The 13,765-nt window shown below is 35.5% G+C and overlaps 1 protein-coding gene across 3 annotated transcripts in view; it reads right to left on the bottom strand.

Moving 5' to 3' along the window:
- The window catches only part of LOC145680714 (C2 domain-containing protein 3-like), a 138,674-nt gene that overhangs the window by 72,806 nt on the left and 52,103 nt on the right, over nucleotides 1-13,765 (bottom strand). For all 3 annotated transcript variants that reach the window (XM_081751646.1, XM_081751645.1, XM_081751647.1), the window contains exons 4-6: nucleotides 11,329-11,429; nucleotides 7,049-7,433; nucleotides 2,290-2,547 (exon numbers count right to left, since the gene is read on the bottom strand). In XM_081751646.1, the coding sequence (XP_081607772.1) occupies nucleotides 2,290-2,547; nucleotides 7,049-7,433; nucleotides 11,329-11,429 (744 nt within the window). The remainder of the gene's footprint in view (nucleotides 1-2,289; nucleotides 2,548-7,048; nucleotides 7,434-11,328; nucleotides 11,430-13,765) is intronic.

Genomic DNA, 13,765 nt, shown 5'->3' with positions numbered 1-13,765 from the left:
GGAATAGATGGTGATATATTGGTTGCGAAGTCAGAATCGGTGGGTGACGAGGAATCTGGAACAGTATTTGACATACCTGAGTCGACTTCGTCCGTCTCCTGCTCTTCGTCGGATGAAATAATGAAGATAGATAGGGAAGCTGTGGAATCTTTAGTTCTTCAGAAAGTGGCACAGGACAAATAGCAGAAAAGACATTGTGATAAATAACTTTTTCTATTTGGTTAGCCCCTTAATTGGAAGAACCATGCAAAAATAACAGTTTGAAGTACGATCTATCGGCTCGCTCCATATCATTGGAACTGCAAACGGCATGCATGACCTTTTTCCATATAGCCGGTCCCACAAGTTTGTAGAACAAGTATTACAAGAAATATGTGGTGATCACTTCTTGTCCTAAAACAAGTATTACAAGAAATATGTGGTGCCTACTTCTTGTCCATATCTCCCACTTTACAGCCAAAGTAGGGGCGAGAGCCTATCTTTATATGTATGAAATTTCGTTTTTAATTGGCAAATGTTAGTTCGCCGTCAACGTAAAAAAGTCCGCACTGTTAACACATTTACGCGTCCGAAATGGCAAATTGTGACTAGAAAAGAACCTTACACAACACGTTTTCTCTGATGAACTCTGCAAACCGTGATGTGGTTGATGTTTCTTTGTCAGAGATGAAGGACAGCAATAAACATAATATCGTCAAACAGTAGAAGTTTATTGAAATAAATAGACAGCTCCTGCTGCCCCGAATCCTTAATTTGCGCACTGGAGCACATCTAGTGATAACGTATTTCTTTGAAACCCGAACCAATCTTCAAAAACTAATTTCATATTCGTTAGCAGCACCCTAAAATTAGTAAGAATTGGTTACTTTTATCTCCAAAGCATTTTCACTGTTGACCAGTGTTACACTACACAAAATAAAATGCATAATGAAATTCTTATTTACCATAATACACAGTTTGATTTATACTTAGCAATATTTCATCTGCACACTTGCTGTGGACATCCTTAGAATTTTACTGAACTATTTACATCCTTCTATCGTCTATGCTTTCCCTACAGTATACTTATATTTGTAGATACTCCAAATGAGAAAATGTATAGCTGTAAGTAACACACTTGTGAAGAAAAGTTGTTAACACACTAAAAACATCACCAAAAGTGGCCTGAAATTTGTTCTTCATCCTATGTGCGACGCAATATTGCTGAATATAAATCAAACAACGCATTTAGGTAAGTAAGAATTTTATTGGATTACTCATTTTGATAAACATTAGTAAATATGTATACTTTCACTTATTACATAAAACAGTCTTGATAAGACCTAGAGAAATATACACTGAAGAATATAATGCCGTATTTATGCGAATCTAATGTGCACCCCAAACTTAAAATCATGAATGAGTGAAAAAAAAAAGTTTGTTGGCGAATGTAATGCTCATAAATGGTGAAGGAAATTTATTTTATATAACAATGGATTTACGTAACCCATTGTCACATCACATGCTCATTGTTACAGAAAGTAATGGACTACCAACATAAACTAAGAAGGTTCGAAACAAAATGGCGCCAGGGTTTAGATTGTCTCCCGTTTAATAATGCATTGTTTAATACAAGTCGTTTTATGATTTAATTTATTTTGGATTCTATCTTTAGTGTATGGACATTCTTGGCGTCACTATTATAATTATCTCCAATGGTTTTATTATATAACTACATCACTTAATGCACGCGAATTCGGGCTTATACCCGCGCCATTTTGGTCACGACCAACATCGTGACCAATATTACTTAAAGTAAACAACTTATTTTCTACAAATATTATCCCTTATAACAATTTGCAGCGCAATAGTCGACTTGACTGAACCCACAGAGTGGTTACCGAAAGAAATGAAAAAAAAAAACTGGAACTGGAAATATTTGAACTAAAGACATAAATAATTTATTTTACGCTTGAATCTATCATCATAAGATGTTTTTCCTCTTCCTCTTTTCCTTCCACTTTTACTTCCTAATTCAAATCCTCTATGCTATAATAGGTCATCAATAAATGTAACAAAGTCGAGAATTGCAACAATGCATTGTAACGTAAGGAACGATAAATTTGAATGAAGTTACAAGTCATCTACGGAGTCAAATTGTACTCGAATCCAATATGCTATCGATTCTAATGTACGTCATAATTTATTAGGCACAATATCTGGACACAAAAGGTACGCATTAGATTCGGGTAAATACGACATGGTACAAAACTGTATACTATTACCCAAAATAATATGGCAATAACTTACTATTTCCTACGTGTCGTTTTGAACAATATTTGATTATTTTCGGTGCAGAAAACCGAAACCCTGTTGACTTTTGAGTGGCAGCATGTGGAAATTCATATTCAACGAAATAAGTAGCTCCAGGAGTGCGATGTCCAGCCACTGAAAATTTATTACGGACACTAGTATTCTGAAATGTTATCTCCTGGATTACAACACGGCAATTTTTCGTTTTCTCCATCATGCATGGTTCTTCATTTTCTTTTTCTTCTTGACCATTTTCTACAAACAGAGAGAAATTATATCATAAGTGGTGATTACAGGAATCATATTTTGAAAAATATTTAAGTCTACAAAGGCTGTTTCGCGTATGTATGACAAACGCAGGGCTCATAGTGGTCTGGTATTTTGTAAATAGTTGAAAAGTGACCAAAAGCACACGAAAAAGTGACCAAACTCTCATCATGCCCCTTTTTTCCTTTGTCAATTTCTCCATCACCTCTGTTGTTTTGTTTCGTCTTTTCTTCTTTACTTCTTCTTTTTGAGCTTCCTCCTTTCTTAGGTTTTCTAAGTATGTTTTGTAGTTACGGTAAGCAGACTTAGCAGATGTAAGAAGCTTCTGAGTAAATGGAACCGGTTCTGGCCTATTTCCGAGTTTCTTCATCCCAGACATTATATTTAATTTAGCATTGAGAGTTCTCAAAGCCGTGAAATATTCAAATTTATCACCTGCTCTTAAGAAGAACATCCAAGAAGCATAACACTAGACGAACATGATGAACCACACAAACAAACACATACAACGTTGAGCGGAGCGTTAACTATTACGAGAGAAAACTAAAAGACTATCATGATAGAAGAAAGAATAGACACAGAAGGGATCTTAACCCCACCTTGAGAGCTTAATCATCCACGAACCATCCACTGTGCTTTAGAAAGAATAAAAGCTGAAGTGAGAATAAAGCTGTTTCACATATGGCAGCAAGTACTGAAGCTTTCAGAAGAGTAATGAGTAACAAGTTTCTGCCTTTTTCCATTTATTTTTATATTTTTCTTAAAAAACTGCAAATGCAAAACATAAATCATACAAAAAAGCTACTTTACCTCTCAAAAAAAGTAACTTTTAGTGACAAATTTGCAAAAAAAGTAACTTCTAGTGACCAACCTGAAAAAGAAGTAACTTTTAGTTAAAAAAAACACGCTATGAGCCCTGCAAACTGTACTTACCAAACAGTTTTGAAAATTAATGGTGCCAGGTGTGAAAGTGCCCGATGTGTTTCCGCTCGTTCGAACGATGGTTCGGCAACGTAGTTTTCACTGAGCAATGCTAATCCCAAATCTCTTTTTAGCAGTTCAAACTCACAAAAGTCCATTGGACTTGCGTCTGAAGACTTCACAGTTATTTTATTGGAAGTCCTGTATTGTTCATATTCTGATAGAATGCGGGAGACGATTTTGAGATATGCTATGAAGCTTTGTTTTGATGGATGCGGAGCTTGTTAGTCTCGTTTCCATACATTGCTTCTAGCTCCTGCTAGTAGATCGGCTTCTGGATCTCTTCCTGACAGTACTGCGAGGTCATTTTCCAGTTATTCTTTTCCTTGCAAGTCTTTAGTTTGCCTCGGTGACAGCAGACGACAACTACCATTGATGACTACGGGCGAGCCTCTTTGCATGCCCGGACCCACTTTGTGAAGCGTTTTGCTCATTTGTCTTTGTACATAATGGCTCTTAATTTGGAGCAGTCAAAAGGTACACCCACACCTCATCCAATGTGGCGACGTCCCACCATCTCTGATTTGCCAGATGCCGCCTGTACACCTTTCGAGTTTTACATTTTCATTTCCATCAGTGGGTATTACTAAGGTGATGATATATATTTTTTAGGATTCAGTCGTTGGTGCAAGATGTGGCTAACATTCCCAAAGATACATTTAGACCATTTGCCCTGTTTTGAGGAGTTGTGAGATTCTCTTGCATGGCAATTCTGCGAAGTTTTCTCCATGCTGGTTGTGGTTTGTGTGCACGGCTGTGTTCTCGTTCCCTATGTTGGAGAACTGAATGCTTGGGCCATGGCATCCTTATACTTGCCGATCACATTCTTGATTCAAGTCAAGTTCGTGTCACAACCATTGCTCTTACACTCATCCTATTACCGCCTGACTGTCGTCGCTGTGCAAACATTCAGCATGATATGACGTAGGAAATGAATTACATACAGGTAGTAGGATTTAATATCAACATTGAAACATCATAAGTTAAAGAAAAGCATGTATAACAAATATCATATTTGAATATAATTTCGTCTTAAACTAGCTGTGACTACATTTACTTCAAAGTTGAGTTTCTCGATTGCACAGTATGAGTGTGGCTAGAAGAAGTCAAGAAGAATGGTCGGGATTCGAACCTAAGACCATTCAAGTAGGAATCCCTCACATTAAACATTCATGTAACAGACAACGACGCAAAGTATTTGGCACTATTTTATCATATAGTTCTATCAAATATAACTTAATGAACACAATAAGAATAAATTTTACTGACTTAAAAAGTGTTGCTGAACAAGGGGAAGTTCATTATACACCCTATAACTAAGCAACAAGAGGTCTGCGTCCCATCTAAACGGCACATCCACCGGATCAACGTTTAGAATATCCCATTCTAGTAGGTAAAGGAAAAGTATGTGACAGGCTACGTAGAGCTCTCCGTGGCTGAGTGGATAAAGTCATGGATCGATATCTAAAAGGTTCGTGGTTCGAAACCCGGCTCGGAAGCTAAAGATTTTTTAAATTCTTAATTCTCCAGATCTTAAGATCTTTCTCTCCCTTCATCTGATGCTCTAAAAAGAATTCTCCATCTTAATTCAACAACTACCTAACGTGATCCTCGCAGTTCGTAACCTTTCCTTCTTCTGTTTCACAAAGTCACAATTTTTATCATAATACGGACGCTGTCCGATCATTTTCTTCTCCACTTCTAAACATGTATATGTAAATCATTCCTTTCTGTCTCCATATTTGAATCTCTCTCTCTCTCTCTCTCCCTCAGTGTCGTCCATGAACTGTTAGGGCTTGGGATCAAACCTTCGACTCTTGAAACCAAATGTAAGCGCTTTAGTAATGTGCTATCGTAACTATATAGATTTGTTGTTAAAAGCAGCGTCATTTTAGATTTTGCCCGGGTCCGGAGTGGGGGGAAGGGGGCAGAGATTCTCCGCTGACATAATAGTTTCATTTTCTTATTAGTAAAAAATGAAATAAAATCTTTAGGTTTTCCGTCCCAAAATTATGTGGGGAGGATAAAGGAGACGGTGACGATAAGCAATGAAGGAAATGGTAGAATGAAAAAGTGGGAGGAAACGGGAGAACCCACGCTCACGGTGTTTGTCCACCACAAAGTTTACTTGGCGCAAGCTGGGATCGAACTTTTTTTAATTATATTACTACACATTTGATCAAACAATATGTATTTCTCAAGCTCAAGGGAGGAGGCAATTACACCCTTCTGTCCTGCCCAAATGACGCCGACTGGAACATTTGCTTGCAATTACTGACAAGAAATGAATAACACTTATTTCTGTCAGTAGTTTTTAGAGCTCTGCGCCCGCATTACAGACTTTTGGATGCACAAAATCTACTGCCATGATTAACAATTTCCATAGAATTCACAAGGAACATCTTCCTAGTTTGATGTGATATGCAGCCTTTGAAGAAGGGAAAGAATGCAAATAAGGGCGTTTATGAAGTTACGGGAACATTTTGTGACGTTTTGTTTTATTCAGGCTCTAGAAAGGCATTTCAGAACAAACGAATGAAAGAGACGGTTTTAGAGCGATAAACCTTGTAAACTTGTTCATGTTTTCTCCGTCTGAAAAGAAAGAGTACATTACGTCACACACCGCTTCAGACAAGAAGAGGTGGAGGAGGGAGGTGAGTTGGGTTGAATACCGGAAGTAGATAGTCGATGAAAAGTGTATTTCGGAATGCATAAGCACACGGTGCAAGAGTTTGTTCCTAAGTTGGACTTCAACTTTTGTAACATTTTCTATACTTCAAACTGTACCACTACACTCCCGGACCCAATGGCATGTTATTAGTCGTCCATCTGGGACATATACAAGCCTCTCCTCCCCCCGATAGGGCTCCCAAATGGCGCAAACCGAACATTTCTAAGGTTTGTTATCCCTTTGTTTCCATCTTATTGTATGTTACTAAGACTTTAAGGTATAGTACGTATATACTAACAACACCAATTGTTAATCGTAAACATTTTTTATTGAAATAATGGTGTAAATCTATGCCTGATGTTTCAAAAAGATTAATGAATGGTGATATATATGTGTTGTGATATACAGTTATTTTTTTTAGAAAGTATATAACTAAAAATTCATATTTTATAGTATTAATTTTCACATTTTATTATTATTTTCTTTATACTTTGCCTCTACTTATTATCGTTTTTGCTTTGATATCTACCAGACAGACAGAAGGACATAACCAATTTCTATTGCAAATATACCAAAATAGTGTCCTAGTCCAGCCCTTTCTCATTTTAATTTTGTGCCCCCACTCCCTACAGACAAGACTGATTTGGAAGTCTAATAGTGACTGGAATAACGAATGGCCGAATATTCAAATAATTTTAACAGTACTAATCAACTAAACAAACGTTTGTAAAGATTAAAGTATAAATTTAATTGTTTTCATTAGTTCTTATGGTTGCTTTTCGAATTAGTAGAAAAAGATAATAATTCACGTTAAGGAAACAAATCACCTATACCTACCGTTATTAATCCATCTTTCCTTTTCTCCTGTGTTCATTGATTCAGTCGGCATATTGCTTTCATAAAAACTGACTACTTTTTGGTCAAATTTCTTCGGAGATCTTCTTTCTTCACCTGTGTATTTTGACGTAACGTCATTGTCTCCTTGTTTAGAAAAAACATTGGATTTATCTGTTCGATCAGAATACAATTCATTTTCTAATACGCAACTTAAACGATGATCAGCCTTCTTAGACAAATAAGTATCTTTCTGCTCAGAATTTCCAGCCGCTAAGTAACCAATAACTTCCATTAGTTTATCATAATCTTCATTATTAGTTTGATCATTTTTCCCTTCTGTACTTTTCTGTAAATCACGTTCGTATTTCGGCATTTCGTAATCAGCCTGAAATAAGAAAATAATTAAAAATTAACGAACACTTCTGTAAAGATGTAAGGTTCGAAATGTTGGAATTCAGAATATTCAAGTTTAATGAGTGGTGTAATATTTCCACAGTCTATATCAGTTTATGATTTTGGTGAATATGTTTCGAGGCGTGAATGTGTCTTGTAAAGGATCAACTCAGTAGCTAGTAGCTTTTCTTACTACACTTTTGTCACTGAAGTTTATTCTTTGCGTTCAGTTGAGCTTATTGTGTAGATCTAAAGATCTGAAGATCTGAATGGAGGGAAGAGTCAGTGGCAGAACAAAGAGGACAAGCGAAAGGGCAATATGTACTATTATTCTATTCCTTGTTTATAAAGAATAAAAATAGAAGTATTTTCTTCTTAAGAGGGAGATTATCCGAATTAACCTATTTTAATCCACTGTGCTCAAACGTGTTATTCTTATATGCATATCCCACTCTCTCTACGATTTATTTAAATAAATAAGTTAAAAAAGAAAGAAAATCATAAAGCCTTATAATACTGAAGCGAAACATTTAATTAGCTTTTTCATCATTATTTCTTAGCAATGTGTACTAAAAAACAGTTCGAGTTCTTATGTTACAATTCTCTATATTTCCTGTAGAGACAGGGCCGGCCTTAAGCCGATTGGACCGATTGCTCCCAATCGGGCCCTGCGCTAGTGCCGTTTTAACAGCATATTAGGCCCCAGAGTAAACAAGTGTGTTGTGGTCCCTATGACTAAATTTTGCTCCTAATACATGTAATTAATACATGCTCTTCTGCTTGCGGGCCCCCGGCCAAGTGGTTATGGTACTATTCAGATGGCTCTGCTACTCTCTGTTTTCAAGTACACACAACATATTGCAATACAGCTACATCCGTGGACTCCACAAGGGAGGGTATGACCTCTCCCTAATAAGTAAATGAATAGTTATAAATAGAATATTTTCTGAATTTAATGCTGCAGTTGTTTCTTTATTTTTATTTATTTATTATTATTATTATTATTATTATTATTATTTTTTTTTTTTTTTACAACTTCTGTTGTAAAAATATATATTATGTCCAGGGAAAATTCTGCACAATCCCAACATCCTTCACACGCTCCCAAATTTCCCTACACACGCCCCTAGGCGTAAAAGTATTGTTCTCTTTGAGTTTGTGTAAAAATATGTATCATTATTCTGGGTGCACACTCTCTTTTATTTTGAACACCCCACTAAGTAAACGTTCTGGCGTTCTTGCTGGTATGTCATGTGATACTACGGTGAATACCGAGTTGGTATCAAATAAATCAGCCTCAGTGCGACTTCTTTGCATATCATTTCTCTTATTATAGCAACATTAAAAATACAAAACCAGAGGGCAAATTTTGCCCTCGTCTCCGAAAAAGCTGTTAATCTTTGAACCAACGAATTCACATCAATGTGCATTTCATTATGACTTACAATATACTTATGGAAACATAGACTTCATTGTATTTCTCATAAAATTCTAGCCCAATTTGATATGACCTTCCTCCTATTTAAAAAAGTCGAGCGAGATACAAGATGACCGACTTCAAGATGGCGGCCATGATAAGCATACCCTCAAATAGATGCCTACTTTCTCCCGGTGTCGCTTAATGTGTTTTTGTTTTTTTATCCCTTTACCCGTTTTACAAATAAAATGAAATTTTCAAACTTGAAACATATTATTATGGCTTATTCTGATCAATCAATTTTTTGGCCACTGCAGCTGTGTATATACAAAAACACTTTAAATTTTACTTATGCACGTTTCTTGATATTCCACAATTCTCTGCCAAATTTGGTCAAGAAACTAGATTTCAACATCGATAGGTTTACTTGTAAAAGAAGAAAAATGAAATACTGCACAGAAACTTCTTGAAAAATTGCAAGGCACAAGGCTGAAATATGTATTTTAAAATTCATTCACTATCTGCACTTCCATTTATTTGAATTATTCCTCTGAACAAGAATTTTAGGTATGATAAAAAAAATGCGATCTTGGCCAAGAACTTTAGGAATAATATTTAAAAAAATGCATCAAAAGATTGCGATTTTCGCTAATAGCTAGTTTTTGGATCAGGAGCCACAAAATTTTTAAACGCCTCTAAATCGAGTTTTCGCATTTCTTACGGAATAAGCACATTATAATGAGTTAAGTAATAGTTTGGGTTTCGATACATTATATGTAGTTCTCCAGATATAAGTTCTACAAAAAAATTTTGATTAAAATATTGGATCTTTTAATCCATAAATTAGCTGATATAAGCAATGTAGAGGCAGAACATTTTTTCAGATCATCTTTCACGAGAACGTTTTGCAAATGGAAACATGTTATAAGGGAAATGGGTATAACTACTAGACAAGCAAGGAGAGCGTAATACATATTTTTATATATATGTATAGGGTGTTTCAAAACAACACCGACAACGTTTAAGGTGTGATTCCTGACACCAAGATAAAACAAAAAGTAGACCAACCTGGGTGCACAAATCTTCCTTTCGAAGTTATAGGCTGCCGAAAACATGAATAAAATAAATTTAAAGGTCCATACCTCCAAAACTACGGGACCTACCGTAGTCGGGTCAAGACTTTACTTAGGTACCAGTTTGTGCCCTATCCAAATATCCAAGTTTCATAATCCTGCGGTACTTCCGCATTTTTTAAAAGATGTAGTTGGTGAGTACTTCAAATTATATGCCCATAGTCAAAGCCCCTTGATAAAAATTGTTGCGTATCTTAGGATTCTGAAACATGTATTTTTGGATAGACATAATTAGTTCCTATTAGCACATAGTTCCTAAGTGAAATCTTGATCCGCCTACGGTAGGTCCCATAGTATTGGAGCTATGGACCTTTAAAGTTCATTTTTTCATGTTTTCGGCAGCGTATAACTCCGAAAGGTTTGTGCACCCAGGTTAGTCTATACTTTTTTGTCTTATTTTGGTGTCAGGAATCACCTCCCAAATTTTATCGCTGTTGTTTTGAAACACCCTATATATATATATATATATATACAGTATATTGGTTATACAGAACTTGGCAAGTTAGTTGTAAACTTGGGGCCCCGCAACACGTAAGGCCGGCTCTGTGTAGAGATTACAGATGATTACCATATATATTTTCGTATGTTTGATAGTCATATATTACCATTTCTGTTTTTTTTTTTAAAATCGAAAGATGATAAACAATCTATAGGTATACAGGTAATGTTAATTCCTTTAACATTTCTTCTTTCAATAACAAAGCTTTCAATAACAAAGATATAATTGACGAAAGTATATACGGAATCTACTCGATCAGAAAATACTTTAACACATTAAAATGATTTTGTAAATGTATTGAGTTAAGTAAATTTATAAGCACCAAATCTAGAGTATACTGGATAAGTACGTCTTTTTAGTGATTACTGGCCAATAGTTCAATAAATATCTATTGTATCGCCACTGTTTACTTATTACCCTGCCATTATTCATATTTCACACATAAATTCAGGAAGAAAACAATACTGAATTTTGCCTATGTCTTTCTTTTATAAAAAGAATTAATTCTAACAACTATGTTTACTTCCTAGAACCTTCTATAATATCTGTGATCACATTGTCTTCTTTATAGCCTTAAATCTGTAGTGTTCATTTTCCTGCCCTCCAGTATGAATCAAAATAGATATTACAAAACATGAGCATTCTGTTAATTTATTCACAAATATAACATAACACATAAGATTCAGAAAAAGAACAAGGCTAATATAAATTAAAAGTTAAGGCTGAAAAGTTGTCTTATTGAAATCAATTATATGAAACATGGCGTGACTCATATAATATGTGATCAACGTTGAGTACGATGTGAAACTAAAAATTAATCATTTCTGAATTTACTTACAGCATCTATATCTGCTACTAGATCTAATATGCTTCCAACAGGAGACAGATCAGTAAGGGTTTCTAAGGCACGTAACTCCTCTTCTTCAGTCATTTTCTTACCTAAGACAGAAATGAATAAGCCAATAAGATCATTAACTTTATATTCCTTTTTATTATTTTATCTTTTAGTTTGTCGAAGGTAGTCGATAGAATTTTTTTTGTATTACTATAGGTTATCAGTATAATGTAACTATAATTTAAAATTACGGCTATATCCTTTCAATATTAGAAAAGAAAAGTGAATTGTTTAATTTCAGAAAGAATGTAATACTTTTTAATTAAAATTACTATTAGAGGGTGTCTACTAAAATTCCAAAATGAAATTTCGCGACTTTTTTGTGACCTTTTCTTTACCACACCATAAAACTGCGTAGCATTCTCAAGAGGAAATTTGGGCGCGAATTAGGACGAATTTTTATGCATGCGATAGAAGCGTGCTTTGCTTACAAAGCCGATCATACATATTTTTGGTGATGAATTTTGACGTTTTATAGAACAAAATTTTCCAGTTTGTACTTATATTTGTACAGATAAAAAAATTCGTGACCCAAAACCTAAATTTCGTGACTTTTTCTTGACCCACTCGATGTTTATTTACCGCAAAACTCATATTGCGCCCCCATGGCTTGACCGCACAAAATTTGGCCCCAGAAGTAACTGCTCTATCTATTACGCCACCGAATTTGGGTTTAAAGTAGTATTAACATGCACAACATTTCACATCCGCAAGCTGAAATATGATCGATCGTTTGGATCAGTTTCTTTCATTCAACGTATCATGTGATAATGAACCGTCAGTACGAAGGAACTTGTTTGTTTGCTGCAAAACAAGATACAGAACAGCAACACAGGAAAACGATGGAGATCCCATTTACGCGTTTCTTCCTACAGCAAAGATACGAAGATATCTACATGAAAACAGGAACTGAATACCCTGAAACTTTGTTACTTCACCAATGTAACAGAAACAATTGTTTTACGATAATTTGAATCTCAAATTCTGACCTGGTTTGTCTGGTCTGTTTTGCCATCTCCATCAATATAGGTAGTCAGAAAGTCCCGTTACTCCCGAACTAAATGCGTGTAACAATGTAAGATGTCAAGATTTAAATGTTGAACCTCCCAGCCTGATCATCGCTATGGCAACAGTCCTCACGTGAATTGCCGCGTAAATGCCAGCGGAGGGAGAACAATAAATTGTGTGCGTTTACCAGTTCACTGTCTTGCCTTTTAGTGTTTGGTGAACAACAAATGGCAGATACCAGTGATTTCACTTTGGAGAAGCGCTTAGTGGCAAGTATTTGGGTCCATGAACGGAAGTACAACGCAGGTGATGGATAGGTTTTTTGAACGGTTCGGTAAGGAGCAATCAAGTCATTACAATTTGATCAGGTGGGACAATAAAGCTTTTCACCTGAGAAGTATTTTGGACGCCCCTCTTTCTAGTCGTCCATTAACTCGAAAGGAAACATGGGTCCCCAAATTCACCAGCCCCTTATCCTTGGCCGCCTCGAAGTTCGGACATTATAACTCCAGACAATGCCCTGTAGGGTATCATCAAATAACACGTCAAGAAAAAGCAGTACGTAGACAAAGATGCTCTGCGGGAAGTGTTCTTGAAGCCTTCCAACTTGTGACGCGGCAACTGCTAAAGCAGATGTGGAGGAGGACATGAAGGCGTATCAGGCTGTGTAGGGATAATGGAGGTGCACCTACGGACATCTTAAACACATCACTAAGTATTACCAATGTAGGGATGAAATAACTGCAGGTATAAAGGGACTTTCTGGCCACCCTACAGAAAATTAAACAGCAAAGCAAAACTGCTATTTACTTCACTCTCTATGTAGCAATAATCTCCACAATTCAAATTTATGAAATAATACCTTGCACAAGACTGAAGGATCTAAATTAAAGAACAGGACAAAAACGAGCAAAAGCACCATTAAAACTATCCTAGGTAATGACGATTTTGGTCGTTTAATCTTGTCCCGTACTTTAGTAATTTATCTTTATACTAGTTTAAGTATCCGTTGTTGCTGGGTTTTAGTTCAGAACCTACATACAAAGAGGAAGATGAATGTCCTTAAAGGAATGTCACCACAACTATTCCATTTCCCAGGTATTTATCCTCTGTTGCTGTTATGTTAGCCCGTATATATATATATATATATATATATATATATATATATATATATATATATGTGTATATATATATATATATATATATATATATATATATATATATATATATATATACTGTTCCATAATTCGTGTAATTTTCTAGAGCACTGGCAGAACATGAAGTTTTCACACTAATAATGTGAAATTTGGCATTCTTATTGGAAAATGTCTGAATTTTTTGAATTTCAAAAGAAAATAAGAGAAAATCACTG

This window comes from Thermobia domestica, chromosome 3, assembly GCF_964235325.1.
Source record: "Thermobia domestica chromosome 3, izTheDome1.hap1.1, whole genome shotgun sequence".
Taxonomy (NCBI): Eukaryota; Metazoa; Arthropoda; class Insecta; order Zygentoma; family Lepismatidae; genus Thermobia; species Thermobia domestica.
Note: the sequence above shows the minus strand (reverse complement) of the source record. Positions and strands in the feature narration are given on the sequence as shown.